The 15,364-nt window shown below is 50.1% G+C and overlaps 1 protein-coding gene across 2 annotated transcripts in view; it reads left to right on the forward strand.

The window, feature by feature from the left end:
• Positions 1–15,364, forward strand: part of WDR3 (WD repeat domain 3) — a 184,381-nt gene that overhangs the window by 66,056 nt on the left and 102,961 nt on the right. For both annotated transcript variants that reach the window (XM_085620704.1, XM_085620705.1), the window contains exons 11-13: positions 455–685; positions 1,065–1,158; positions 1,938–2,039. In XM_085620704.1, coding sequence (XP_085476830.1) covers positions 455–685; positions 1,065–1,158; positions 1,938–2,039 — 427 coding nt within the window. The remainder of the gene's footprint in view (positions 1–454; positions 686–1,064; positions 1,159–1,937; positions 2,040–15,364) is intronic.

Raw genomic sequence — 15,364 nt, forward strand, 5'->3', positions numbered from 1 at the left:
TTGTTTGAATCAGTCCTCAGAGAGCTTTTGTCACTGATTAGATTTGCATGAAGGATTAGAAATGACACTGAGCAGCGTGGGCGTGGCTTTACGAAAGTACATGGACAAGTAGTTCAATAGCAGCTTTCAGACGGGCTGAGGCTAGTTCCTTAGATGAATGAGCAGGGCGAGCTGAGATGGCCACAAGGAATCATACGTGGGGTGGTTACGTTGAACCTCTTCAAAGTAGACCCTATAAGGGGGCGCACAAGGAATACGCCCCTGTTGGCAAATAATTCATTTAATTTAATGTGTTTTGATAGTTCTCTCGAACAGCAAAATTGTATTTACACCCTCTGAATTCTACCTTTCTTTATGTCCAGAATGCTCCATCACTACTTGTCCCGGTGTTTCTACCGCTAGCCACAGTTGCTAGCCATGACTCTTGCCCACATGAGTGTTTTTTCCCCCACAGATCCTTTGACTTAATCATGTGCCCAAAGGGGGATGTGAAGGCGGTGCTACTGCTTCAGAACAACTGCCTGGAAGTGTACAACATCAATCCATTGGCCAAGACGCCTGAGAGCTCCCGTGTGGCCCAGGTGACACTGGCTGGTCATCGCAGCGATGTGCGCACACTGGCCTTCAGCTCCGATAATATTGCCATACTGTCAGCCTCTGCAGAGAGCGTGAAAATCTGGAACAGGTTTGTTGCTCCCTTTCACAGATGTGCTTCTATAGGGTGCTTGAGTTTGTGCATCAGTTACTCGTCGGTGGGATTTCTTGGGACCACTCCTCCATAAGCTCCAGTGGCCTTGCACATTCTGTCTCAACCCACATAGGGTTTTTAGCCTTTTGGTTCTTGTGAAAGGTATAGGTGGGTATCTCTACAGCAGCCTGGCATCATGGGCTTGTGCCCTCTGTACATTTTATGTAGCCCTCTCTATGCTGTCAATCCGTGCCCAGCATTCAACAACCACTGCTACTGCACACAACACAGGCACACCCACACTTCCATCCTGACCTCCGTCACGCTCATTAGAAAGATTGACACAAATTTCCTTCGTGCTTCTCTCTTCTGACAGGTCCACACTGCAGTGCATCCGAACGATGCCATGTGACTATGCTCTCTGCTCCCTCTTCGTGCCTGGAGACCGGCAGGTCATCGTCGGGTCAAAGGTAATCTCTTCTGAAGCTTTTTATTCTGTTGCAATATTTTACTTTACAGACTCACACAAGACATACTTCATGTTCAGCCAATCTTTAAAATGCAAGAACTGTGCATTGTGAACTGTTGACCTAACCTGATGCAGTGTGTTGTATGGTGTATGGGGAAGTCCCCACCGTTGAAGCTGAGCCTACACCATTCCCAAGTGTGGTGGGAAACATTTTAAGTTACGTAAAGCAAAGAGCCTCAGTGGCCTGTCATGAGAAGGTGGCCCTAGTGGCCGAGAGGGAGCTCTGATGAAACACTGATAGAAGCAGGTCTCAGTCTGGGGCTCACTGCTTGAGGTCAGCAGCGCCACCTAAGAGTGCCATCGTGACAGGGCCTCTCTTCATGTATCCGTCACGTCACTGGCCGCACCATGGATTCCTTAGAGCTTCTGCTTGTCGCAGTAACAGCAGAGACTTCATTGGACTCTCCTGGACTGTGCCACTCTCAGAAGAGCGTGACGTATGCAATGGGGGAGCCTCATCCGTGCACCACCCAGGTGTCAAGAGTGCACTCGGAAACTTCTCAGCAAGTGAGACTTTTGGAATTGGTGAACGACCTGCAACTAAAGGCTGTCGAGTCCCGCCCCATGACCCGACAGATACTTCAATGAGCAGGATGGAAAGGGGAGAGGGGGGGGCAGAAGGGTCCAGGGTACGAATGTTTGCTTCATTGTATTTGCTCGACCCATCCCAGTCTTCCTGATTGCTCTCTGCTCACTCTTCCCCTTTGTTTTCCCCTTCAGTCAGGACAGGTGCAGATCTTTGACCTGGCTTCCGGGAACTTGCTAGAGGTGGTGGCAGCTCACGATGGAGCCATTTGGTCTATCTCTCTTTCTCCAGACCAGGTAATCAGATAGCTTTTTTGTTTACCTTGGATGATTTTAAAACATTAGCATGATGATACTGTGTTAAATTGTCAGTCTGCGAGGTGCATTTGATAATATGTCAAAGGCTTTTTAAAGTCTTAATCTGTCTGCTGGAAGGCCAAAGACTGGAGCGGATTCTGATATGTACAAGTTGGCGAAACGGAAAGACTCATGGGCTTGGAAAACCAAAGCAGAATGAATGATGGGGAGATAACATAGCACTAACAAATGAGTCTGCAAACGGGAAAGCCCACTCTGCTGGATGTTCACAAAGTACAACCATATTTACACTGAACCCTCATCTGAAGAGCTCACTGCGAGAAGGAGAAACCACAGTCTCTACTGTCCCTCCGGCTGCTGGTCGCTGCCCTGGACTCCTGCTGCATTTCTGACCCTTTCCACTTGGGAGCCAGTGCCACCATTCCTAACGTGGAACTACTGTTCCCATCAACCCCCAGGAGGCGGGCCTAGCCAGATTTCTTGACTCCCAGTGCTGATATAGTCCTTCGCCAGCTCACGCCTTGTGAGATGCGCTTGTGCGGAGCCCGTGCCCAGCCCAGGCCAAAGTGGGGGGTGGGGGGGGGGGGCGTCCACACCAGTCAGAGCCCAGGGCAGGCTTGGCTGGTCCACCCCTCTTTCACTTTAGTCTCAGGTACAGTACCCTGCCGCCTTGCTCTCCCAACACTGCACCCTGCGCTCTCCCTCCGGCTCGACCTGCCCCAGGCTCCCTGTAGTCATCTGCCCTGGTGCGCCCTCTTGCCCATGGTAACCTGGTGCAGCTGCACCTGCAGTCTAGTTCATCCGCTTCCCTCTCTCCCTGCCCGCCCTCTTGCTGGATCCTCCTTGACCTGTCCCTGCCCCGCGTCTCTGCTGGGGCCTCCCCTGCTATCTGAAGACTTGTTGCTTCCAGCGCCTTTCGCATCACTCCCTGTTGCACCTCGGATCTTCTCCGAGGAGAGACCCCCCCCCGGCACCCGTGCCTGCCTTCCGCAATGGAGACCACAGTGCACCCTCGCAGCGGACGTGCATAGAGGGCATGTTGTGTGCGCGCCCAGACCTTTCTCGGTGACAGGACTCCAACCACATTTCACCCCTCAGACTGACGTCGCTTCACCTCGGATGAACTTCAGACCCCGGACGCCAGAACAACAGCTGCGCCCAGGCCTTATCCAGGACCACTGAAGAACCCTTCTCCTGCTGGAACTGCCGCTCCACCTGCACCTCACGGCAAACAACTGAAATCACCTCCATCAGCCACACCACGTCACTAACACCCAGCAGCAAGACCACAGCCAACACCTCCGAAGAGATCAACTGCATGCTGATCAATGCACACACACTTGGAATGCATGCCACGGAAATCTGGGACACCATCACCACCGTCTTCATCACAGAGACCTGGCTGAACCCCGCATCAGCCCCTGACATGGCCACCGCCACCCCAGCCCGATACTACATAAATGGCGGCGGCATAGCCATAATTTACAAAGAGATCCACAAATGCACAAGCACCACAGACGACACCAGCCCCTTCATGGAGCACCCCAACTTCGAGCTCCAAACAAACAACAAAGCCACAATCCAAGGCACCCTGGCCCATAGACCTCCAGGACCCCGCCCACCATTCTGCAACACTATCCCAGACTTCATTGATCCTATCGCCATCGACTCAAATCTGTACGTATTCCTAGGAGACCTTAACTTCCACCTTGAGAACACCAACACCAACAACACCAACACAACTGACCTCCTAGATAGTCTGTCCAACCTCGGACTCCAGCAACTGGTCACCGACCCCACCCACATCGCAGGACACACGTTTGACCCTATCTTCTCAGCCAGCAGGAGAGTTATGTGTTCGAGGCATGTGGGCTGCTGAATTCATATCTGTGCATAGATCGCCGCCTAGTGTTGGGTCCGGATGATTGCACATTGTTGTCCTGGAAGAGTCTTCGAAGTATCACGAGATAGGTGGCTCCTCCCCTGGACTTCAGTGCGCATGGGCATCCCCTCCATCCTTAGATTGTTTTTTTCCGCCATTGGGTTCGGATGTCCTAATCTTAGCTCTTTGAGTATTTAGGCCTTTACATTCGTCGGTATTGTTTTCGTTCGGCGCCAAGTATATTTGTCGAGGGCGTTCTCGAGTAGATCATCAACGATGGATCCAAAGACATCGAATAGCCCTTTTAAGCGTTGCCCTCTTTGCAACGCTAAGTATGCTTGCTTCGACGTGCACCCGGTGTGCAACAAGTGCCTCTCTCCAAACCACGACGAAGCCACCTGTATGGCGTGTTCCAGGTTTCGGTCGAAGAAGACCCTTCGCATTCGTCGAGCAGCTCGGCTCGAGGCGCAGAAAGCGACGCCGAACCCGGACAACATCTTCGGGACAGAAGATGAGGAGGTCGTGGACCTTGAAGTTCGGGGGGAGCTCTCGGATCAGGATTCGGAGCGCGAATCCGACTATGATGCCGAAGACGAGCGTATACTAGACGAACAGGAAGATGGTGTCGTCGAAGAGGTAGGAGACGACGAGGAGGCCCTAGGGGGCCGAGGAAGATGGCTCAGAAGATGAGCTAGGCCCACATGTCGGTACAGGACCCAACGAGACACTCGATAAGGCTCAGGTCGAGGGATCGCCACAAGGCCTTACCCAAGATCATTCCTCTCGTTCTACAGCCCTGCATAAAGGCCCGTCTACGAACTACCCCAAAGAGCCATCGGTATCGAAAGAGCCATCATTCGATCAAAAGAAATCGAAACTGAAGGCACAGGCACCTACCTCGAAACCGAAAGTGAAAGAGTCTCTCATCGGCAACAAGGCCTCGAAGCCCTTGGAGCCGACCAAACAAAAGAAGGCCGTCAACGCACAGAGACTTCATGGGGACGTCGAGCCGAAGGGGGCGCCGACAACCAAGGTCAAGGTTGCCGACCCGAAAAAATCGGCGCCGAGGATCATCGACACAAAAATACAGAGCGCCTCGCGACGGCCGAGCCATCCCGGTCCTTGTGTCGACAACACGGCGTCTGGTTCGGGGTTAGATGCCACGTCCAAGAGGGTATCGACGGAACGTGTTGACTCAACAACCCCGTCTCCCCTCCTAAAGAAGAAGGTGTCGGAGTCGTTACTCCGCATCCGCGACACGGCTTCCATGCTCGGCGCCAAAGCACTCCCGCAGCCGAAGACGGTCAGCACAGTTCACATCGCGTCGACGCACATAAAATTCGGACTACCACCGGCGGTACGACCGAAGATGTTCGACGCAAAGAAGGGTCTCGAGCCGCAAAAAGGGGTCGACCCGAAGAAACCTGTCGAAGCACCAACAGGAGTGCCGATGGGGCAAAGAGCTGTCGAAGTCCCTCAGGAAGATGAGGAGCCAAGGCAGTTTATCGATGCGGAGACTGGTAGACTGTCAATATATAAACGAAAGATACTGCCAGAGAAATCAATGGATCCATACAAAATTCCATTGAAGAAGAAGAGGACCACGTCACCAGTTCTAGTAGAACATGTTCAATATTATGACCAGGAGCCTCAGTCATTCTCACCCACACAATTTGATGAGGATGCAGGGGATGCTGGTGATGTTGAGGACACTTATCCTGTGGACACTGACCCTCAAGATCAAAACCAACCTTGGGTGGACGATATTGGTACAGGGGACCCACATGCTGCTCCAGACACGCAGGCATTTGTGGTAAAATCATCTCCTACTGAGGATACTGCTGCTTTCAATGCCTTGATTGAGAGAGCAGCTACAAATCATGATGTACAGCTCCACACTGATCCTATTGAGGATGATTTTCTGATGGATACTGTGAGAAAGTGGCTCTGTATATACTGTTCCCTAATAGGTACAGGGTGTACAGAGTCCACAGTCCCCCAGAGGCTGATAGAGGTCAAAGTTAGGTATGACCTTACTCTCAAAAGTGGTAGCTTGGTCGAGCAGTAAGGTAGTACCACAGGACAGTGTAAAGCATTTATTGTACACACTCAGTCAGCAAATGGTTTCACACACTCAATAACTGAACTCTAGGCCAATGATTTGTATATATAAAATATATGCTTGTTTTATTTTTAGAACCACAAAGGGGGTAAAAATATACTTTCTCAGAATGAGAGGTTGAATATAAATACTTTTGTTTCAAGCAATAAATTTGTGTAAACAGTCACAGTTGGTTGCAATAAACAATCCTATTTCCTAAACATAACAATGCATTGAGCTCAATGGTAAATTTAGGTTATTTGTAATAAATTACTTTTCAGATTACTTTTGGAATTCCAGGTCTGGATCCTAGAACCAGCCTGGGGTCAGTATTCAGAATCAAGTGATGAAAGTCGACTTAATAACTGTAAGGATTTTTAAATAATATTTAGCTATTTCAAAAGTTAGCACTTAGAAAATATTTCACAGAAAACATTCAATGGATCTCTATGGCAAGAAATTCAAATTGCAGGTAGAGTACTTAATCGTTACTTTAGTAATCCAGGACTGGGTGCCTAGACCCAGGACTGGGGTCCTTATCAAAAGCAGGTAAGTAATTTCGTTTGCAGAATTGGTACGATTTTAAAAGAATATTTCAAATTTGTAAAAGTAGACACTTAGAAGAAATTTCACAGAAAAGCAGACAATGGTTTCCTATGGGAGAAAAATGAGTTAGAAGTAAGTATAGTTGTGAACACTTTTCAGAGTCAGGGCTGGGCACCAAGATCCAGCACTGGGAGCTCACCTAGGAGCAGGTGAGTAAATTCGTTTTTGTCACTTGGCTGATTTTTGGTGAATTTTTGCAGTTTTGAAAAGTTCACACTTAGAAGATTTTTGAAGAAAAAGCCAGTCAATGTTACCCTATGAGGAAAATGAAGTTAGCGGTTTAAGGGTAAGTACTCGACTGGTAGTGTTGAAATTCCGGGCATGGACTCAGGGGTCCCCCAGTGTCAGGTAAGTACAGTTGATTCACCCTCAGCGGTTTCAGGACGGCCGGGTGCAGAGAGAGTTGGGCCCAATGTTATCCTATGAGGGATAGGGGGGCCTTGGTTGGTGGCTGCTGTCTGGCAAGCCACGCGGCTGTGGGAGCTGGGCTCCTGGTCACTTACTCAGGGCAAGTGGGGAAGTAGGTTAGAGTAGAGAGGGCACTGCCAGGGCCACTCGGGCGGCTGGGTGCAGGGTGCTTTTGAGCCTTAGGGCGCTCAATGGAAATCAATGGGAATATTCCGGTTTGGAAAGAGGCTGCAGGCTCGGGGACGAGGATGTTTCAGGTGCCACCACCACTTCGAGAGGTAAGTTGGGTAGTTGTAGGTTAGGTGGGTACCCCGGGATTGGGCACAGGGGGTCGCAGGGCGCCGGGTGCAGGGGTGCCTTTTGACGTCGGGAATCTTACCCTCTGGTTGATCGCGGCTGGGGTGGCACTTGGTTCTGAGGCTGCAGGCTTCTTCCGGGATGTCGAGGGGGGTCCTTGGGTGCCGGACTCTGGGTCACAGTCGCCGTGGGGTCGTCCTCTGGGTCTTTGTCCGCTCCGGCACTGGCCAGGCTTGGCTGGTGCAGAGTGTGTTGGGTCCGCGGTCCCGGGCTGGTGCCAGGGATAGCAAGTAGGTTTCTTGAGTAGAGCCTCTACTCGTGGGAGTCCCAGGGGCTTAGAGCTAAAGGGTAGCCAGGTCCTCCGGGGTTGGTGAGGTTGCTGGCCACGTGGGATGCCGCGCTGGTGCAGGTTCGAGAGTCGACAGGCCGGTAGGGCTGGGGCCAAAGCAGTTGGTGTCTTCTTCTCTTTTTAGCAGCTGCAGGGCAGGTCTTTGTTCTTCTTGCTCTTCTTGTCGTTTTTCTATCTGGAATCTGGGGAAGGAAGGTTCAGGGGGCCCCTAAATACTAGATTTAGGGGCGTTACAGGTAGGTGAAGGCCAGGGACCAATGGGTCCTTGTCCTGGGGTGGGTACACCCCCTATCCTGCCTCTCTCCTGTGGGAGGGGGGCAGTAGCCTAATCCTGATAGGGTAGGGCCTCCCATCTTCAAGATGGCGAGAGCCCGGAGATGTGCTTCACCTCGCCTCCCCCACCTGAGGGGTGGGGTGGGCAGGCTGGCACATCCCCTGTCCTTGTATGGGGTTTCCGGCCAAGCTTCCCGCCAGAGTGGGGGGTTGCAGTGGCCTGGGGAAACTCCAACTGGCGGCATGCCTTTGAAGCTTCCCTTTGCTCATCCTGGGGGAGGAGATTTCTCACCTCACCCAGGATGTGCATTGTTGCAGGCCCGGGAGAGCAGGGGCTCTCCCACCCAGGGGTCCAGCAACGTGTCTGCTGTGTGGCAGCCTGGGCAGCCTCAGAGCAGACGTGGATTGCAAGTTAGCTGTAAGGGGGCATCTTCTAAGATGCCCTCTGGGGTGCTTAGTACATTAAATCCCACACTGGCATCAGTGTGGGTTCAATGTGCTGAGAAGTTTGATACCAAACTTCCCAGGCTTCAGTGTTGCCAATATGGTGCTGTGGAGCTCGTGTTTGACAAGCTCTCAGCACCATGTATTCTTAAATGACAGCACTGCACTTACAGTGCCCAGGAATGGACCCGGGTACTGTAGGGGCACAGGGCTCCTGCTCCTGTGCCCACACCATAGGCGTAATGCACCCAGCTAGAGGGGTGGCTGACATATGCCTTGGCAGTGTAGGTGATGGGCATGGTACACAGTGATGTGTGCCATGTCGACTCTTTGTTTTGTCCTGCACCCAGACACTCAGCCTGCAAGGGCAGTGTGTGTGTGTAAGGGTACAGGGCCTCTGAGGGTGGCACAATGAGTGCTGCAGCCCTTAGAGGCCTTCCCTGGTCACAAGGCCCTGGGTACCTAGGGTACCATTTACTAGGGGCTGACATGTGGCTAGGGTTTGCCAATTTGGAGTTTGTGTGGTTTAAGGGAGGAACATAGGCCCTGGGCACCTGATTGGCAGGAACCCAGGGTACACTCAATCGAAGTACATTCAGCAATTTAGCAAAAAGTGGGGGCATACCATGCAAGAAAGATGGCACTTTCTCACAGATACCTCTCTACCTCAGAAAGATCTGTTAAGACTCTGCCCATGCTGAAGGGGGTCCTAAAACCGGCTCATGACATTTTTAAGGAGACCACAAGGGCGAGAGTACTAAACCCTAGGATTGACAAAAAATATAGGCCAGCTCCTGTGGACCCTACCTACATACGAGGCCAGTTGCCTTTGGACTCGTTGGTGGTGTCCAATGCTCGGAAGAGAGCCAACTCACAGACAACGGGTGATGCTCCTCCCCCTGACAAGGAGTCTAAGGTCTTGGAGACTTCAGGGAAAAGAGTTGCTGCACAGGCAGCTAACATCTGGAGAATTGCCAACACTCAGGCACTTCTGGCTCGATACGACAGGGCGCATTATGATACCCTAGAGACACTGCTACAGCACCTCCCAGATCAGTTTAAGGAAGGAGCAGAGTCGCTTATTAGAGAAGGGAAGCTCATAAGCAACGCTTCCATTAAGTGCGCTCTTGACGTAGCGGACACTGCAGCTAGGGCTATCAACACCAGCGTCATGTTAAGACGGCATGCTTGGTTGAGAATCTCGGGATTCAAACCAGAGATACAGACAACTATACTCAATCAACCTGTCAACCCTGACTCCCTTTTTGGCCCCGAAGTTGACACCACCCTAGAAAAGATCAAAAAAGATACAGAGACTGCGAAGTCTATGGGGGCTCTGCAATCACAGCCGTTTCGGAGTGGGTCCTTTCGTCGCTCTACCAACAGAGGACCCTCTAGAGGCCAGAACTCCCAACAGTCGCATTACACTAAACAAGGTACACAGACCACCTATAATAAGAATAACAGAGGTGGATACCGTGGAAACAACATCAAGGGCAGAGGCCGAGGAAACAACAGCTCCAGGTCCTCCGCCGCCACCAAACAGTGACGCCTTGTCACTGCCCCCGACCACATAACACCTGTCGGGGGGAGACTCCAGGAGTTCCTGCCGGTCTGGAAATCCATCACTACAGACAGGTGGGTGAGAGACATTGTCCAGTACGGTTATTGTCTGGAGCTCACATCCACTCCACCAAACATACCGCCAAGACACCGTCCTATGTCCGCAGAGCACTTGCACTTATTCCACCAGGAGGTTCTCAGTATGCTCCAAAAAGGAGCCATAGAACTCGTTCCTGCAGAAGAACAGGGATCAGGAGTGTACTCACTGTATTTTCTGATCCCCAAAAAGGACGGGTCTCTCAGACCCATACTGGATTTCAGACCTCTAAACCGTTACATTCTGTCAGAGCATTTTCACATGCTCACCTTGCAACAGGTGCTGCTCAGGGAGACTTTCTCGCGACACTAGACCTCAAAGATGCGTATTTCCATATACCCATGCACCCATCACACAGAAAATACCTCAGGTTCACTGTTCTCAACCAACATTACCAGTTCAAAGTCCTCCCCTTCGGAGTAACAACGGCACTCAGAGTGTTCACCAAGTGCCTGGCAACAGTGGCGGCGCACTTAAGGAGACAGCACATACATGTCTATCCTTATCTGGACGACTGGCTTATCCAGGGAAGGTCGGCCCAGCAGTGTGCCAACCACGTAACCCACACCATTCACCTTCTTCACAGCCTTGGCTTCTCCCTGAATTATCCAAAGTCCCACCTTCAACCCGCCCCCGTACAGCAGTACCTAGGCGCGACCATAGACACTCTGGCAGCCAAGGCACAGCCCAATTCAGTAAGGATCAACAGCATGCAGTTGCTCATAACAAAGTTCAAACCTCAACACTCACTACCGGCACGAGTGTTTATGCAGTTGATAGGCATGATGACCTCCTGCATCTTCATAGTCCCGCACGCGAGGTTACATATGCGCCCGCTTCAGGAGTGCTTGGCACGTCAGTGGAATCAGGCTCACGGACAATTGAAGGACCTAGTGTTGGTGAGCGGTCGGGCATACAACTCTCTGCATTGGTGGAATCCACAAAATCTTTGCAAGGGCCGACCGTTCCGAGAGCCTGTCCCACAAATCATACTGACGGCGGACGCGTCTCTCCAGGGATGGGGAGCTCATGTACTCAATTACACAGTGCAGGGACTATGAACGACACAGCAAAGGAGGATGCACATCAACCTTCTGGAACTCATGGCAATCTTCCTTGCAATGAAGGCATTCAAAGTACACTTGTGCAACAAAGTCGTGTTGATCCGGACGGACAACATGACCGCCATGTACTACATACAAAAGCAGGGAGGGACACACTCCCCACAGTTGTCTCATCTGGCTCAGAGCATGTGGAAGTGGGCCATTCAGAGGAACATCTTCCTCATGGCGGAACACCTCCCGGGCAAGGACAACCAGATGGCGGATCTGCTCAGCAGACACAGCCACCAAATACACGAGTGGGAGATTTGATTTGATTTGATTTGATTAAAAATTTATAAAGCGCACGTGTGCCCATAGGCGTCTTGGCGCTGAGATGCATCCATCAGTCCTCCAACCGTACTTCCAACGGTGGGGTCATCCAGAGATAGACCTAGTCGCCACAAGGGAAAACGCAAAATGCCAAAACTTTGCTGCCAGGTTCCCACATCCACAATCGCAGGGCAATGCAATATGGATGAACTGGTCAGGCAGATTTGTGTACGCTTTTCCCCCAGCACCATTAATACCGCTGGTGGCACGCAAACTGAGGCAACACTCAATGACGCTCATCCTGGTTGCTCCAACGTGGGCACGCCAACCATGGTACACCACGTTTCTGGAACTCTCCGTGGTACCGCATCAACGACTACGGCTAACACCCACGCTTTTAACGCAGAGCCATGGCGAGATTCAGCACCCAGATCCGCAACAGCTGAACCTGGGGATCTGGCTCCTGGGATCTTAGAATTTGGCTACCTAAACTTGCCTCCAGAATGTATGAATATCATCAAGGAGGCACGGAGACCCACTACCAGAGCCTGCTACGCGGCTAAGTGGAAACGATTTGTCATTTATTGTAAAAATAATGACATCAATCCGCTGGATGCATCAAAGCAAAACATGATCTGTTATCTATTACACTTGTACCGATGCAATCTAGCATACAATTCCATCCGTATACATTTAACCGCACTGGCAGCTTACCTTCAGAACAGGCAGCACCTCTCACTGTTCAAAGTGCCTGCCATCAGAGCTTTCTTGGAGGGACTCCAGACACCCTCCTTCACCAGTCTGGAACCTAAATGTGGTCCTCACCAGACTAATGGGACCACCTTTTGAACCTCTACACTCTTGTGAGATTCAATTTCTAACCTGGAAGGTAGCTTTCCTAGTTGCCATTACTTCCCTAAGACGAGTTAGTGAACTTCAGGCACTAACCATTCAAGAGCCATTTATACAGGTTCATGCCAACAGGGTCGTACTACGCACAAAGTAATCTCGCAGTTCCATATGAACCAATCCATAGAACTACCGGTGTTTTATCCTAATCCTGAAAATGTAGCAGAGAGAATGCTCCACACACTAGATATCAAAAGGGCTCTCCTGTACTATATTGACAGAACACAACATTTCAGGAAAACAAAACAACGGTTAGTTGCCTTTTCTCCACAGCACAAAGGCAACCCCATTTCCAAAGCAGGAATAGCTAGGTGGATAGTTAAGTGTATACAGATTTGCTATGAAAACGCTAAGCACACACTAACAATTCCTCCAAGAGCCCACTCCACACGAAAGTTAGGGGCCTCCATGGCTTTCCTGGGAAATATTCCTTTAGAGGAGATATGTAGAGCAGCCACATGGTCCACTATACATGCATTTACCAAGCACTACTGTGTAGATGTACACTCAAGACAGCAGGCAGCTGTAGGACAGGCTGTTCTCAAAACTCTTTTTCAGACTGCTGCAGCTGGCACGGGCTGCCGCCGCTAAATGGAGGGACTGCTATATAATCTATGCACAGATATGAATTCAGCAGCCCACATGCCTCGAACCGAATATGCTACTTACCAGTATGCATCTGTTCTTGGCATGTAGGGCTGCTGACATTCATATCGCCCACCCTCCTCCCCGGCGCCTGTAGCAGCTGTAGCATTCAGTAATTACTGGTTAGCATGGTCATCATTCACTGTATTATACTCCATCTATGCCACAATGCCGAAAAACAATCTAAGGATGGAGGGGATGCCCATGCGCACTGTAGTCCAGGGGAGGAGCCACCTATCTCGTGATACTTCGAAGACTCTTCCAGGACAACAATGTGCAAACATCCGGACCCAACACTAGGCGGCGATCTATGCACAGCCTCACCACCGCTCCATGAATTCAGGAAGGACCTCAAGACCTGGAATGACCTCCACCTGCACCTCACAGCCTCACCACTGCTCCATGAATTCAGGAAGGACCTCAAGACCTGGAATGACCTCCACCTGCACCTCAGAGCCTCACCACTGCTCCATGAATTCAGGAAGGACCTCAACACCTGGAATGACCTCCACCTGCACCTCAGAGCCTCACCACTGCTCCATGAATTCAGGAAGGACCTCAAGACCTGGAATGACCTCCACCTGCACCTCAGAGCCTCACCACTGCTCCATGAATTCAGGAAGGACCTCAAGACCTGGAATGACCTCCACCTGCACCTCAGAGCCTCACCACCGCTCCATGAATTCAGGAAGGATCTCAAGACCTGGAATGACCTCCACCTGCACCTCTGAGCCTCACCACCACTCCATGAATTCAGGAAGGACCTCAAGACCTGGATGTTCAACCGATAGGAGAACAGGCAGCACTATCAGACAGCGGCTCGAGAACCTCGCTGGTGAAGTAGCTGTGCTCTACAAATTCTGATTGATTGATTGAGACAACAACATGCACCACAAAGCGAGAAAGTGCAAAAAACACAGGAATCCAAAACAAAAGTGAAGTTCCAGCAAAAAAAGGTCCATGCTGCACTAGAGTTTCCATTAAAAGAGAAGAATGATGCATTGGAAGAATCTTATCTCTGAAAGGTGAGATACCAATATCAAACACACAGTTGCTCATGGCAGCAATTTCCGAACAGGGTATCATTGACGCATTTCTCTTTTATTTGGGAACTACCGTGTGACGTGAACTGTTTTTTCTGGAATCTACTTTTTTCAGTTTTGTTTTCGCTGCGGTGCTCCCCTAATTGCAGCCTTACATTCTGCTGTTTTTTTATCATTACACTTTCCTTTAATTATTCCCTATCTCCAACATAACCCTTATATGTATTCCTTTATACCTTTCTTACCCTTCTCTTATTTAGGCTATGTTTTTGGGAGTTATTGTACCCAAGATAAATGTCACCAGTGTGGCAACTCCAAAACACATCAAAATAATTTTTAATAGAACATCCCACATCCTCCATTCAATTTCAAGTCAAATGCAACCTCAGTAACTACTGAGGGACATCCAAATAGTGCACTGCGATGTCTGACATATCCCACATATCCCAGACGTGCCTTCTAACCAGCAACATGAAGTTAAATAAAATCTTCAACCGCTGTGTGACAGTCTTGCCCAGTGACGCTGGGGATGATTCTGCCCATAGTAAATCCCTCTGGCCACAGCTCTGTAACATCAAAATCATACGTCCATGGCTCAAGACTCTTCTACCAGAATTTGAGATCGTCCCGACCACAACCCCCGAGCACATCACCACAAGCTAAATCAGACTCTGTGTTGTGTAAACTCAGTCTTTGGCTCAGCTCTAAAAGGTTTGATTTCAAACCCACGAGTGACACAAGTGAACTTAGTTCTGAGCGGAATGTGTAAAACTGGTTATTGTACCCTGCAGAACCCCACCCAATACATACCTGAGGTGGTGTCAATGCTTTTGGGTTACAACAGTGAGCAATGGCAATCCAAATGATCGTGCATTAAGGATTTACACACTCAAGATCGGTAGAAACGGAATATGTATTTCAACATATTTATTTTAAAATAGTTATTTTAAAATGCTGAGATCTAGTGCACATAAGCAGCTAAGCTTTTTAATAATAGTTAAAACTGGGAAAAATCGTAACATCACAATTTTATAGCGCTTACCCTCACTGTGCTGTGTCTAAGCGCTATGCTAGTTCTAGAACATCATTAGATAATAAGCCTGAGTTTCGGAGGTGGTGCGCATACCTAAACAACAGGGTTTATTGTCCTTTTAGAATAGTTTGACAGTTATGTCGAGCACAAGGCCAAGGAGATTCTGTCTATAGTTGAACACAGTCCTGACACCAGTTTGTGGAGGCAGAATGGAATGCTTTGCAGCGCCTCGGGGAGTTCTGCTGGAGGCTTCTTAGGTCGAAATGGAACCCGATGCCGAT

Source organism: Triturus cristatus, chromosome 8 (assembly GCF_964204655.1).
Source record: "Triturus cristatus chromosome 8, aTriCri1.1, whole genome shotgun sequence".
Lineage (NCBI taxonomy): Eukaryota > Metazoa > Chordata > Amphibia > Caudata > Salamandridae > Triturus > Triturus cristatus.